The sequence below is a fragment of the Mustela nivalis genome, assembly GCF_964662115.1.
Source record: "Mustela nivalis genome assembly, chromosome: 7".
Lineage (NCBI taxonomy): Eukaryota > Metazoa > Chordata > Mammalia > Carnivora > Mustelidae > Mustela > Mustela nivalis.
Genome location: NC_139026.1, coordinates 72973991 through 72989619, shown reverse-complemented (window position 1 = coordinate 72989619; position 15629 = coordinate 72973991). Strand labels below are relative to the sequence as shown.

General features: G+C 37.4%; 1 protein-coding gene across 1 annotated transcript in view; it reads right to left on the bottom strand.

Annotated features, from left to right (window-relative positions):
* Positions 1 to 729: 729 nt before the first annotated feature.
* Positions 730 to 15629, bottom strand: part of SOX5 (SRY-box transcription factor 5) — a 404989-nt gene continuing 390089 nt past the window's right edge. The window contains exons 13-15 of the mRNA XM_082742456.1: positions 13089 to 13262; positions 7358 to 7574; positions 730 to 5754 (exon numbers count right to left, since the gene is read on the bottom strand). Of these exons, the coding sequence (XP_082598582.1) occupies positions 5451 to 5754; positions 7358 to 7574; positions 13089 to 13262 (695 nt within the window). The 3' untranslated portion in view covers positions 730 to 5450. The remainder of the gene's footprint in view (positions 5755 to 7357; positions 7575 to 13088; positions 13263 to 15629) is intronic.

Genomic DNA, 15629 nt, shown 5'->3' with positions numbered 1-15629 from the left:
ATCCTTCTTATGGACTCTATATTCATTCGAACCAGAGGCTCTCTGACCCAACGTCTTGATACTTACTTAAAAACCAAGCAAGCCACCGAGGAAACAAACAAAACCCCCTGCAGGAACCGGTTACACACAGAACTATCAAGTTAGAAAAACATAATATGGTGGAAGAGACGTGCAGAAATGGTCATCGGAAGGAAAGGAGGCTTCTCGTTTTTTTCACATTTGCTTAAAAAGTTGAAGGTAGAATCCAGAGGTTAATGGGGTAGACTCTTAAATTAGATGCCAGCAAGGTGAAAATTATAGATCTCAGTAATTTCACAATCTGAACTTTACATTTTTTTCTATACAAACAATAGGATAAAATATAATTTTAAAGTGTGGAAACCCTGCCCCCATGATAGCATCAAACTTGGGAAAAGGACATTAAAAGTGCTTCGGGCTGTAGGATTTCAGAGTATTAGACTCAATTACATACAAGAGCGATATCTTTTGACATTATAGTGAAGCTAGATCCCTGTATACTGTGATGCGTTATCATGAGGTCTGGTGGTCCCTTCTTGCAATGTCCACCGCTAAGAATTAAATCTGTAGATCCTTGTGGTTCAAAGTCCACTTCAGGGACTGGGATTATTTATATTGAAAACTAAATTATTTTCTGTACTTTTGCTTTTTCCATAAGAAAACTAAAGATTATACCTTCACAGCAAGAATTGTGAAAAGAAACACAGTATATTAGGTAAAGAACACATTTGCTGTTTTTATTGGTGCCTTGCATGGCAGTAATACTGAAAAAAGAGAATGCAAAAACAAAAACAAAAAACAAACAAACAAAAAAAAAACAGGTTGGTGGCAACCCACATCTTTTTTTTTAAGAGTACATAAACTCCTGTTTTATTTTTATTGTGGCATGAATGGTAACATAAAACCAAAAACATGAAAATATACAACTTATATTACACTATGTGTTATGAACAAAATATAAATCTATAACTCTATGTTATATTTACATAATTATTTATTTTATTAAATTTCAAGTGAGATGGTAGGTTGCACATACTTTGTTTTAAGCTCCAGGCATTTGATTGTCTCTTTTCTATTTTTCTCCCGTTTTTACTTGTAAAATCCAAAATGTTAGAAGGACTAAGAGCTTTAGAGCCAGTGGAGCTGTATAAATACTGTTTTAGTGAACCAGTGACAGAAACACTGGGAAGGACAGGAATCAATCAGTAGAAAACTTAACACAACATCATCTTCAACTTGGGAAACTGAAAGTTATAGGAAACTTTAAAATTAAATACTGTAAAAGCCTGTCTAAACAAAAACTTATGCCCTAGAAGAGATATCTGAACCACTTTAAGTGGGCTTCATAATTTTCCTTGCAGACCTCTGAATTTTTATTTTACTATTAACTTGATAGACAAATAGTTTATAAACCTGTTTGTAAATATACAGTTGTTTATTACAGTTCAATAATTTACCCATTAGAATGAATGAAAATTATTTTTTGATGTTTTAAATGTGATAAAGGAGATTTTCTCTGGGAAGAGTAACTACTTCTGGATTAAGAAAATATCTGAAATTGGGACCACAGAATAGTTAAAGATAATTGTCTTTAAATGAATTAAGGTAAAAGTTTACTCCAAAATCAAATCTATGAAATAATTTCATCATCAAAGAAAACTCTCTAATATTCGTTCCTTATAAGAGGATTTGGTTTCAATAATAATTATGTTCTTTGGGAGGGATTTTATACATGGTTAACTTTTAAAAGCAGATGCCAAATAAATGTTACAAATTGACTTAACTAATTTAGGTATAAACCTACTGAAGAACAGTTTTGTCTTTTATCCAAATGCAGTAACCAGCCAAATTATTAGTAATTTGTAAATGAGCAACTTTAACCTATTTTCTCCAGTGATGTTCTCTTAGATTCATATTAAAACATGGCTATTTTTGGAGGAATTTATTATAATAGCAATAAAATGAGAGTTCAGGCAAGATTATTCCTCAGTACTGGAATGAGTGTGTGCCTGTGTGCGTGTATGTGTGTGTATGTTTGCGTGCACGTGAGAGAGAGAAAGGGAGAGAGAGAAAGAAGGGAGTGGGGATTTGTGAATGAGAGGTAGGAAAGGATCGAGGAGGGAATGTTATCTTCATTTCAGATTGATCTTATTCTGATTTCCTCTACCTTCGCTTTTTTGATCACCATGGGGCACAGAGAAAGAATACAAGGTTTTAGGATCCTTTACAAAAATGATAAACCAATCGAATGCCCAAAAGGCAACGTGTTAACACAATAAGTTGCTATTCATAGCACCTTTTATCAAATGACTTGAAAGCACTTCAAACATCAATATAATTGGTTTGTCTGTTTTCTTTTGGGGAAAACTAAGGCAAAGAAATTACAATACCCAGTGAATTCTATGTCAGGACACAAGAGGACAGAACTCGGGGCTCTGGACTTCCCGTTTCTGTCCGTCCACGGTGCAGCCTCTCTGACATCAACCTAACTAAATAAAATTAACTTCTGAATTTCAGCAGTTAAAGGTCACCATTAACAATTTCGTTTTCCCCTTCAAATAAAACAAAATAAAGAACAAACAAAAAAAGACCAAACAGAAGTGTTTTGTCAATTCACTGCTAAGTGCGTTAGAATTGGTTTCAGCCGTGATTGCCCTCAGTGGCCCCTACCTGGAGCTAAAACAAAGTATTCTTGTAGCCCAAAGTCATGAAATGAAAACAAAGCATCTTTATAACGTGGTGTAAAATAAGTATCCAGCAAACGTGAGAGGTGAACCCACATAAGTCAGAAAGAATTTGTTAACAAAGACGAAGAACAAATTTTTAAAAATCTGTTTTCACATTGTACATAATAACAATATAAAACGAGTGTCTATTTTTTTCCTTATCCAGAGTGCTTAAAAACAACAAACAAAAACAAAAAAAGAATTGGCTCTAGATGACTGTGGCAATTAAATAACTAAATGAGTGATGAGAGCATAAGTTAATTAAGATTGAACACGACCCTCCTATTCACTCCTTTGTATGAGACACCAGAACTTGACATTGTTGGGGCCAAATTTTTAAAAAGGAGAAAACTTACTGAAGGAGAAGTAAAATTGTGTGGGTGAACGTGTGTGTGTGTGTGTGTGTGTGTGTGTGTGTGTATAAATATATATATATATTTATATGAGTTGGAAGATGGAAATTTGTTTTAAATATCTAACAGCTTATTGGCTGCACTTCCAAATCAGAGGAGAATAAAATAGAGAGGGAGAAATAAATTATACATAACTTACTAATCTGGGAACAGCTGACCATTATTATTATTATTACTATTATTATTATTATTATTTTATCATCATCATCATTACAACACTAGCAAAAAGAGGCAGTTCAAATGAAAATACAGTCATCAAAAACAAACAGAAAAACAAAACAAAATCTCTGACATGCAGGATATGATCAGCTCCTCCAAGCAAAACCCCAGAGCAAGTCTTTTGAGAGAGAGAAAAAAAAAAGGATTTGTTTTTCTTATTTATGTGTAAAAATCAAACTTTGGGGTCAGGTTTGAGGGGTGGGATAGGAAATGAGGACTGGAGTGAAAGCCATAGCACCTCCAAGCTCCCGGCTGGAGTACGGAACTGTCTGATGCTTCCGTACCAATAATGGCAATGGACTGGAAGTGATTTTGCATTTATCTGTACAAGCCCTATAACTGCCCAGGCATGTGGCTGGCGAAATCTAAACAAGGAGTTCTGTCACCATGAGTTGTTGCTGTACGCACATCCTCGGCTGGAACCAAAAACTGGACTTCTGTGGATTCGTCTTACGGCAAGGGAAAGTGGTGGCAAGGATCACTGGGTTCAGCCAGGCTCTGTTTCTGTCAGGCTGCTCTGACTTTTAACCAAATCCTGGTTTTTACGGGATGGGATGCACATGGCCCACAATTGTGAAATGCAAATGGCCTCCGCCTCATTTTATGGAGAGATGAAAAATACCTTACAAAATCATCAGTTCCATTTCCTGATCAGGAAAGGATGGAATGTTGAAGAAATAAGCTAATTCTGTGTTTCTGGAAAACGGCCAAATACAGTCAAGGAAAACAAGGATTGCTTTGCTCAATGTTATTAATAGGAAAAACAAACAGAAATCATTAAGTCGCAAACGTTAGTGGAACCAACTGACCAGGAAGAAGGGACATCTGGGAACAGTTTGCTAGTAGCTTCCATGTTATACATGCACACCTCGATTACACAGGGCCGCCTGATCCATCCAATAATAATCATATTAGAAATTTAAAAATATAATTTCTGAGCCCTATCTTGGTTGTCATTTGAAGTGCAAAGTCAAGGTCAAGGTTGCTTCCAGACCAGTCACTTAGGAGGATGTGGGATTTCATCCCCAGATGTGGGTTTAACTCACAATGGTTCAATGTTATTCCTATTAGTACCATAATCACACACATACATACACACAAAAATCCAAGATCAGAAAATATTTTTTTCTCTAAATTTCTTATGTCTCTCTCTCTCTCTCTCTCTTTTCACCTGAGAACAGCACCTACAGTTTCCATTTAAGAAAAAAAAAAAGTCAAATCTCACCAGCTGCTGGTATTTCAGGTTTTTCAAGGGATTGTCTAAGATATAACACTGTCCTAACTTAAGAAGGAACAGGAAAAAGGAAAGGAAAAAAAAAGGAACTGGGTCAACACTTCAGTACAAATTTGGCACTTGCTCAAAGATGTAGTGTGGTGTGCAATAGATAAAGAAAGTCCTCTAAAGAAAATAATTGCTTATTTTGTGGTGGATAGCAAGGAAGTTAAAAACAGGCTCTTTTTCCCTCTTCCCCCCCATGCACAGACTTCCATCTTTAAAGTATAGAGATGGAGAAGATGGAGAGAAGTAAAGAGAAATTCATCTTTCTTTTTTTCTGTCAGGTGCATTACAAAAAAAAAAAAAAAAAAAAGGAAAGGAAAGAAAAAGAAAAGGAAAAAACCCAGAAACCCCAAAAAACAAAACAAAACTTATTTTTTTAAAAATTGTAGCACAAAACAACAAAACACATTCACAAGCCACTTGTTGGCACTGTGTACCTGAGTGAGAATTTCTAGAACATTGTAGAACAAACAGCCATAAAGTTTATTAAAAAAAAAAAAGTTGACGGGTAAGACTTCAGTGCTTGGATGTAGCAGCTGAATTACTGGCATTATTTTACCCATAGCTTATTTCAATCTCTTGTTGTTGATATTGTTGTTTGCTTGTATTTTTTTTTTTTCCTTTCCAAGCCTTTTGAGGCTGAGGTCTATTAGTCAGCTGATGTCCCAACTATTTAAGACTAACAGTTAAAGTAACAGTCAGTGTATGAGAAAGTTAATGTGCTTGGCCACTGGTAAGGATGAACCAGCTAGGGCTTCTTTAAGTCCTAAGGTCACAACAATCTTTTGACCCTTATCAGTTGGCTTGTCCTGCAATATGGTTTTCACTGTCACTCCCATAATCTACATCTGGGTCATCCTCTTCCTCATCGAACTCATCATAAATTTCTCCGTTGATGTCCTCGGCCTGTATCTCTTCTTTGATATGTGGCTCCTCTCCTTTCACGCCATAAGTGCTCTGGATAACAGGCATCCCGGGCTCTGGGCTGCTGGACACGCTTGAGTGCTCTGAGGGCAGGTGAGGGGAGGGCATTCCCGCCATGGCAATGGCTCCAGGGTACACAACACCAGCGGTGGCGATGGGGATCTGTGCTTGTTGCCTGCAGAGAGGAAGTCCCAAAAAAAAGACTGTGGGTGAGGGGATACTCAGAGGCACGCTTTACTCTATAACAAATCTGCTCGGCTTGCCCAAATCTAAAACTGTGATTCTTATCCTATTGCCCAACATTCAAAAAGTTGCATCCTCCTGTGATGTCAATACCTTACCTCTGTCTACAGCTTGGCAGATCACAAGGCACTTACATGTGTTACCTATTTGACTCTTAAAATAACTGTTTTATTACTATCTTATTTTATAAAAAACAAAACAAAACCTGAGGTGCAGAAAGATGAAGCAGCAGAACTTGACCCCAAGTTCATGTCCCCTTCACTACAACAGTGTTTTCAGAAATTAAGCTACAGATCATGCAATTTCAATGGGGGAAAAAAAAAACCTAAAATATTAGAGTTCTCAAAATAAACTGTTATTGCTCAGAAATCACCAGAACTGAACAGTAACTCGTTGCCCACCTGGTCCCTGCAATAGTTGGGGGGATGGGAAGCAGGGCAGACAGCTCTGCAGCCGCACAAGGCCCTGGGCTTAGAAAGACCTTATGCTTGGGTTAAAGAATTTCAAGATACGGCAGCAGAACTTAACTCTTTAACAGAAATCCCCCATTTTCATTTTGCACTGGGCTCCACAAATTATGTAGCTGGTCCTATTGGAAAGGGATTCATAGATGATGTTCATTTAGGCTCCATTCATTCATTCGTTCGTTTGTTCATTCATATGTCTACTATTTCATCCGTGTCGTGTTTTGTGCTCAGCTTTGAGGAGCGTCATGCATTGGCATATAAAGCACAGAGCCTACAGACTCTTTCCAGGAAGGAAGATAGGGAGGGCAGAATTTAAAAAAAAAAAAAAAATTTTTTTTTAAAGTATCCTCTGGCCATTTTCAGAACAGTATTTATTATTCTAAGAAGCCCTTGGGATCTAAATAACTTCTGTTCCAAATGGGAGCTACCTCCTTTCCCTGCTTTCTGAGAAAATTCTGCAGAAGAAATGAAGTTGCTGGCAGCATCACAGGACGCAGCACCCAGCCCCGCCAGAGGAAGCAGTGTAAGACCTCCCGGGAGTTCCATTCTTGATTCAGAAGTGAGCTTTCCCGTTCACAACCTTGTCGTGCCCTAAATAGAATCTCCACTTTGCCTGATCTACAAAGGCCACATGTGTGCCTTGACAGCCCAGAAACCCCTCTATATTCCAAAGCAAGTGTTTCTTTTGAAACCATTTTTATGATGTATTATCTCCAACAAGACTGCTGTGGAACTTGTCCATGCGACGCCTTGGAAGTAATGAACGCCAATGAGGCAAAGAACTGGTGATGCTTCCCCGTTTTTAACAACGCACTTGTCAAAAGGCTTACTTTCAGATAGTTTATCCTCAAGCCAGTTGTTAAGAAAGCTCCTGGGAGAGCCAAGGTCCTAGGTCCTTGGAGTCCCTCCATATGGAGGTACAGATGGGGGGACAGTCTAGGCCCCGAAAACACACGGAGTTCAGGCTCTTTTTCAAAAGGCTGCCTCGCAGCAGAATCAGAATGTCTCACACCCCCTTGAGTGGAACAAGGAGCGCTCCCCGCGCAGACGCGACCGAGAGGCCCGTACCCGACATTGAAGTACTGCCGCATCTCCTGCCGCCTGTTCCGCATGATCGCCTTGTACTCGCCGATGCGCAGCTTCTTGCCGTCCACGAGGCAGGTGCGCTTGGGCCGCGGCTTGTATTTGTAGTCGGGGTACTTCTCCAGGTGCTGCTTGCTGAGACGGGCTTGCTCCTCGTAATATGGCTGTTTCTCTAGGTTCGTCATAGCTTTCCAGCGAGATCCTGTGAGGAAAAGAAGGTTAGGATTCCAACTGGCGCAGCTGCGGAGGTTCCTAAAAAGATAGCCCTGAGAACAAGGGAATCTAAAGTAAAAATGCGGGCCCAAACTCCGAAACACATAAAAATGTGTTTGATTAGCAAAGGAGGACTCATGAGGTGAGATCCCACAGGACAGAGGTGATGCTGGCTGTGTCCTTAAGGAAACTGTGTACCCAAAGATACAAAGATGGGACGATCCTTTTTTTTTCTGGCTGGAATTAACAACTGAGCCAACCATGTACATTATATATTTAAAAGCTCACAGATAGTTTAAACAATATACCTTTTGTTTCCACATTGGACCACGATATGATTCAACTGTGAACTGAAAATTTATGCAAAAACTTATTATACATTTTCAATCTGTGGCTAATTATCTAGGTGCTGAGTATTTTTAGGTGGGGGATACACATTATTTACTACAAGGGTTTCTCACATATGCTACATATAATTCTCCTCAAAATTTGGAAGTATGCTTTCATGAATGATTGCATTTTAAAATTCATTTCATTAAAACTTTAATTACAAAAAATTATATTAATGAACATGCACTGGGTAACTACTGTGTGCTAGATACTGTGTTAAAAACTTTACACAAGTTGTCCATTTTTACCTTTCACTGGAATCCTGTAAGGTAGTATTAGCATTTTTACCTATTTCCATAGATGAGAAAATTAAAATTCAAATAGATGAAGTAACTTATCCCAGGTCACAAAACTATTAAATTGCAAACCTGTGACTCAAACTCAGGTTGGATGTAATTGAACCTGAACATGCTACAATGTATGTTTTTAGATACCTATAGCCACCTGTTATGATCTAGCAGAGGTTAGAACTGCCAGAATAAATCAACTTTCAATAATATAAAGAGATGTCATTTCTTGAAGAATAGTATGCATTAATAATATTAATCCAATTGGTAATCCAAATTGGCTTTCCCCTTCTTTTCACTTGATTTTGGTTTGGCTTCAACTAGGATCACACACACACACACACAGCGTGCAGCTTAATTAAAAATAGTTATGCTAATTCTCAATATAAATGTGATTTAAAGCTTTGGTTCTATTACTGTGGCTGTGTGTAGTAGTAAAATAAGTAGTGGTAATAATGTTTACTTTTTATTAAGCATGTGAGGAGATTCTATTTGCAGATGAAGTGTGTTTATCAGCAAGTAATGCTCAACTTTACCCAAATGTACAAAGACCAAAATAACTGGAACTGGGAGTTCCCTACTAAATAGGTTCTGGTACAGAAGCTTTACCTGCCCTGCAAGGTCATCAAAGCAAGATCTTAAGACTTTTGAATGAATTCCTTACTCAACCATAATTCCGTATCTCAAATGCAAATAGCTCACTGATGAACAGTTCTTCCCTACAAATGCAGATAATTCCTCAATATGGACTGTTACATGTATTAAAGGAATACAGTAACAGGGACAATGCTCCTCCCTTAGAATTCTTTTCTATTGGAACAGATGTTGCCTGAGTGGGTCTATCCACGTAGGTGTTACAAAAATTTATAAACATATTTTTTTCCCAATCTAGACAGTCAGTATGATTTTATTCTATTTACTACAGAAATGCAGGTTATAGCTCAAAAATTAGAGGTTTTTTTTTTTTATTCCTTTCTGAAACTTGTGTTTAAATAGCCATGTCCAATAATTTGTAGGTATGATCTCAAACGCTATATTGCCCAACAATATTCTCTAGAGGTACTGGGAACTGTTATGTTATTCTCAGGGCAAATATAAACACAGATAAAGCTATAATACTATTGAACTAGATCAATTCTTTTTGGGAAGTTTCTTCCAAGTATGTGTAACAGGGCTCTAAACTTCAGATCAGGGAGTGCAAAAGTGAGCATACCAGAAATAATTTACTTAAGAATTACATAAGTACATTGAAAAATGGATCTATGATTGTTGACTTTAAAATTCCGTATCTTTATCACTAGAGAGAACAAAGAAACTAGAATTCTCAATTAGAAGAGGAATTGCTAAGTGTTCTTCTCTAAGTCTGAATGTTCTATAAGCTTGAAAAGCATGTATTTCTCTAAGGAAAAGGAATGTTTATGCCTCATAGTAACCTGCCTCAGAGTGTAATAATCCTTTTTAGATTTCCTACTATGTGCATCCTGTTGTATTAATCACTGAATATGCAGTGATGAATCATTATGTTCCTTATCTTCTTGAGGCTCATATTCCAGTGGAGAAGAAATCTATTAAGCAGCTAATTAAAAAATTTATTATTTTAATTACAATTGTGGAATGTACAGGAAGCTATGTGACCATGATAAGGAGTTGGGATCAATCTTTTGTAGGTCAGGAGGGCTTTGCTGAAATGACTCCTATAGGAATCAGAAAGGGAGGGCTTTCTATGGAGGAAGAGCAGAATGGTCAAGTGGGAAGAGGAATTGGAGGAACTTAACATTGATCTAGCTGAAATGCAGAGGGAAAGGTGATATATATATATATACACAGAGGGAAAGGTGATATATATATATATACACATATAGACATTATATGATAAATGAAAGATATATTAACATAAAGATGACATACACAATAAAAGGGTGTAAATTCTCCGACAAGTTGACTTCCAAATCTGCATGAACGGGAATCACAGAATGTTTAGATACTTGATAATACAATTTCCTTGGAAATATCACTGAATCCTAAATTACATTTTAAAAGATGGCTGTATCATAGTTATGTCTTTTTAAAGAATTAAGGTAGCCTAAGCACTGTGTGTACTTGGCAAAATGGCTAACTATTCCGTTTTATGGCAGTAGAGACAAACAGTGTTTCGGTTTGGTGGCAAATACAGTTTGCGTTTTTTAATAACTTTCTAATAGAGAAAAACAGATAACAAGTTTGGTTTGGGTTTTAATGGCTTTGCAGGTACAGCATCCACTGAATATAGCTACGATGTGAACCCTGAGACACACTACATGAGCAATTTAGGTCTCTCAGGAGGAGATGAAAACATCTACCTGATCTGGGTGGGGCTGGTTGCTTACCCTGGACCACGTGCAGAGAGTATGTTCCCTGCATTTTTCAAAAGACTGGTCTTTTACAATGGAAAATGCAGAAGGACATTTGGGTATTCCCCCTGATGATAGAGGATGATTAAATTTAAAAATCTGATGTTCAAAATAAGAAGGGGGGAAAAAAAAAGGAAGAAAGAAATCACCACCAGTCTTGAGAGTCCTCTTTTCCTTTCTAAATCTGCCAATACAATAAAAATGAAGAGTTTGAGCTGAGCAGCATTGTCATCTCCATGGGGTCTGTAATGAATTTGCACATTTTACTCCAACTACTGTATATCTAATCAGAAAAAGATGTCCCCCCATCCCCTGATCTAGCGCCAAACAGTAAAAGGTGATTCCTTATGTTAACAATTTCAGCAGAATGGCTTATTAAAACCAGATTTTAGGGTATTATAAAATGCTTAGAAGCCCTTTAAAATGTCAACTAGGATCCCCAGAGACTATGTAAAATGTCAACCCAGCTCAAGCGCCTGTTTTAAGCAGAATGAATTAGCGGCATGCTGTCGGAGGCTGTTATCCAAAACAATCAGTAAAGAGGAAAACATCAAGCTTTCTTTGTATTTGTATATGAAATGGGCCAGTTCGAATGATCTTCTGGATATCTGAAGATCACTTATTTATTTGAAGCTATGACCAAATATTGAGGTCCCAAACACCTCAGTGTTTTTCTTTTCTTCCTGCTATATCTTTAATGAACACAATTCTCTTGAAAAGTCTAAAATCAGACAGCACTCTTTTTCGTGTCACCCATTATGATACAATCATATGGTCATTCTTATAGTCTTTCCTTCAAACCAAAAAAAAAAATGCTTGTAGCTGGTCATGCCTTCCCATAAAATCTTATGCTGCATTTCCTAAAGTATTTCACATTACCAAAACTGATATTTCTCTTACACTTAGGATAAAGTTTTAATCAGTAACTATCATTTTTCCAGTATTCAGACACAGGAATTGGATGATATAGATGGTTTAAACAATCAGTATTTAGTCTGTTTTTTCAAATTTTAACATTTTGCGATTTCTAATTTTGCAATAACCGATTCATTAGGATATAGAATATATTTACATAAAGTATTTTATCCTTTTCTAGAGTTTTACCAAATGGAACAGGTATGATATCTATTTAAAAAATGGGACACTTTGGGGCACCTGGGTGGCTCAGTGGGTTAAAGCCTTGGCTTTGGCTCAGGTCATGATCCCAGGATCCTGGGATCCAGCCTCGCAACAGGCTCTTTGCCCAGCGGGGAGCCTGAGCCTCCCCCCCCCCTCTCTCTCTGCCTGCCTCTCTGCCTACTTGTGATCTCTGTCTCTCCAATAAATAAAATCTTTAAAAAAAAATGGAAAACTTCATATGGAAGGTAAAATTTGGTCATAAAAAAGGAAAAGCAGATCAGAGATGGTAGAGATGTAAAAAATGTGCATTTCCTTTATCCATAAATATTCACATTTTCTAAGCTTCACATACTGTTATCTTTTGATAAAACGTTCATTTAAAGATCTCAAAATTATTTAGATGAAAACCGAAACATAAGTTCAAGTGATTAATGGTTTCTGTTTTGTTGCGTTACGTATTTGTTGAAGCCCAAATTCAGAGGTAGGTGTTTCTATTCTTTTCTTGCTGTTTAGCTCTTAGAAGTCAGGGAATAAATAATCTAAAATATGCTTAGATTATCTGGTAGCTAGCCACCCCACTATCTGAAGGTGAAGAAGGTGGTGGTGATGTCAATGAACAGCGCAAAAGAAATTGTATCTTCCCTTCCTTTTTCTGGGACTTCAACTGGTCTATAGTTGGTCTTTCATAATCATTACCCTACCTCTCACCATCTCTTCTGCGTGCTTTCAGCGTCTATATACGTAAGGCAAATATGCACTGTATCTGTTAAGCTGAAAGCTGCAATAGCAGGAAAAGTCCCTTTTTAAAAGATGCTGAAAATCTGCTGCAGGCTACAAAAAGTATAAATTAAAAATTGCACCACACGCCTCATCTTCTTGTGTCCCAGCAGTCTTAACTGACTTTCAGTTATAGCACCAGAACAAACCTCACCTATATGTATTCTCCAGCCCTAGCACGTGAAGAATTCTGTAGCTCAAAGGGAAAGAACAAATACAGTCAACCTCATTGTCAACTGGCTCAGAGGAAAGAAACTTTTTTCTTTGTCTTGCTACAAAATATCTCTAGATCTTAAAGAAGAGAAAATATTGCAACAATTAGTAGGGAGACACAGGACTATAAAGCAAGCTATAAAAACTGAGCACCTTTCTCCACAGACATGAAATGCTTCGTCATCAGAAGGAAAGCCTCAATTAATGGTGCTTATTTAGATAAACAGATCACCCCCGCCTTCAAAGCTAGTACCTTTCAACAACTGCAGGAAACAGAGCTGTACATTTTTATTCCATGCGTCTCATAACCATTAATACATTTCTTACCCAATATCTTGCTGATGTTGGAGTTGTGCATGTCGGGAAAGGCTTGAAGGATTTTCCTTCGTTCATCTTTAGCCCACACCATGAAGGCGTTCATTGGACGTTTTATGTGGGGTTCATTGCTACCACGGCCTCTGGATTCTCTGTAAATTCTTGATTCTGAGACTCCAGCACTTCCTAAAAATAGGGAACATTGCCTCATGTGAGTGTTAAGACTTTTGGTAATTCTATTCTTTCTATTGCTACTGAATATTTGTCTAGTGAAATATCTCTTCTATCTAGTCTATCAAAATATGAATATAAAAAGTACATCTGATAGTAGTACCTCCAGTTCTTGAGACAGATGCTTATTCATGAAGTTTTTGTGATAAGCCCCATGGTGGCAATCTTCATATCTATATTTTTAATCTATTTCTAATATGTTTTTCTCCCTTTTTTGGATGGACTATGGACTATTTCACCATCTTCTTTCAAGAGGACACAAGAAATTCGAATGTGCAATCTTTGATGCAAATTGAAAAGAGAATAGTTGGGGCATACCAATAGGCATGCTGGTACCATGGAAATATAAAACAGTTAGAGAAGCTCACAAAATTGTGAAACACTGTTCTCTTTGGCACAATGGGTGACCACCAGTGAGGATATGTCTCTGCAACCTAAAGATAGTCAGAACACACAGTAGCCATGCCCTTTCCCCCTTTTTGAAGTAATCTAAATAAAAATGTGAAGTTTAAATAAGATACGGAAATTCTTCTGGAACGTGTTTGGCTTTTCCTTGCAATTTTGTGCTAATAAATACATGAACTACGTTGATGCACCAATGATGGCCTGATTCCCAGAAGATCTCTGAAAATCGTAGGGGGAAAATAAATAAATAGTTATACTACTATGGTTTCTTTAAAAGTCCACAGCCACATATTTAAGGTGAAACAAATAATATAATCAGTCCCCTGAATTTTCTCCCTCATGTCTAAAGTTACCCAAAGAGACCCACTGAAAGTTCCTTTCCAGTCAGGACTCATGGTGATAAAAACATAACCAAGAGCCACAGTAGAACCTTCGGAAGCTGCCATCACTCCTCTAGGCTTCACATGACTTTGTAGAGTAATTTCACCAGATTAAACAGCCTCTGAGATACTCAAGTTTAGGCAAAGAAAATCAGGAGAAGCAGAAGTAACCACACAATGGTGAAACCAAGTTTTCTAGGGTTATTGTTAGAAAATATGGAAGAGATGTATTTTTGTAACATATAAAATTTTTAAATAATTTGGACATTTCTAGAACTTGTATCTTTAATAAAAACATTGCTTTTTTTTTCTTTCTTCATACTCCTCTTCCTCTCTTTTCTCACTTAGAAGGAATATGAATCAACCAAAATTATCCAGACTTGAAGACCTCTAGAGCAGCCAACAAAAACACAGTATACCTGGTGGTGGTGTTTCTTATTATTTCTTACTCATACTATGATCTTTGGTCTGATGAAGATTGGAAAATATTTTGTATACAAGCATGACTCAATTTAACAAATAATAGCCACAAAATTGTGATGTTTTAATGCTGATTACTATGGGTATATTTTATCATGCTAATACAACTTAAAATTTATGAAATGTGTTATTACCAGTAATTGTCTTTTTATTGACAAAAATGAGTGCTAATACATGGCAACATCTTTCTGAAATGGGTTTGTAACTAGCAAATGATCATTTGCACATCTGCTTTTTCTTGTTCTTACACCTTACAACAACATAAGCAATAAAATGAACATTATGCAACTTCATCAAAGCTAAACAAGCTCTTTATATGTACTTAGGCCAGGTTTATCTTAGCCAAGGGAGGTAGAAAAGAGAAGGAACTGTTTGGCTCAAACAGGCCAGGAAAACACTGACTTTGGTTGGATATCCAACTGAATAAAATTCAGTTTTGATAATATTTTCTGGCTATGCCCTCAAGTTTGGCTAGTCTCAAGGCTAGTGTAGAACTGCACTTGGGCCAAGGTACTGAGTAGACAGTTATATATATAGGGGAACTCAAGGCCATCTCCTCTGTCCTAAAGTATGCTTCCTAATGGTTTGCTCCAGTGCAGTCTTTTCTACATGCAGCGGACTTTCTCTCCCATAGTGACACATCTGAGGACTGTGCTCTCAAAATGCATACATAGCACTGGACACTGGAGGGACATTCCCAGCTATGGCTCAGGAGAAGGGGAATAGTACTTTCTTCTTTATCTCTCTTTGCTGTGCTATTAAAATTAGCGTGTCACTTTAGTTAGTTGTCACTGGGGATGTTTAGCATGTTCAGAGATGATGCAGACAACAGAAGCCTCCAGGCATGTGAAGAAAGCACGAGATTGTGCCACCAGTGTTCCAGCTGGGTAATAAAGGGGAGGGAGGACACCTGACAGACGAGTAGACAGTAGAAGAGTGAAGGGCTCCAAAATGCAAATATACACACACACACACACACAAATGTGTGTGTCTCCTGAAAATATCCACTTCGCCTTGTATTCCAGTCTGAGTTGGACAAACGAAAACTGGAAAATAA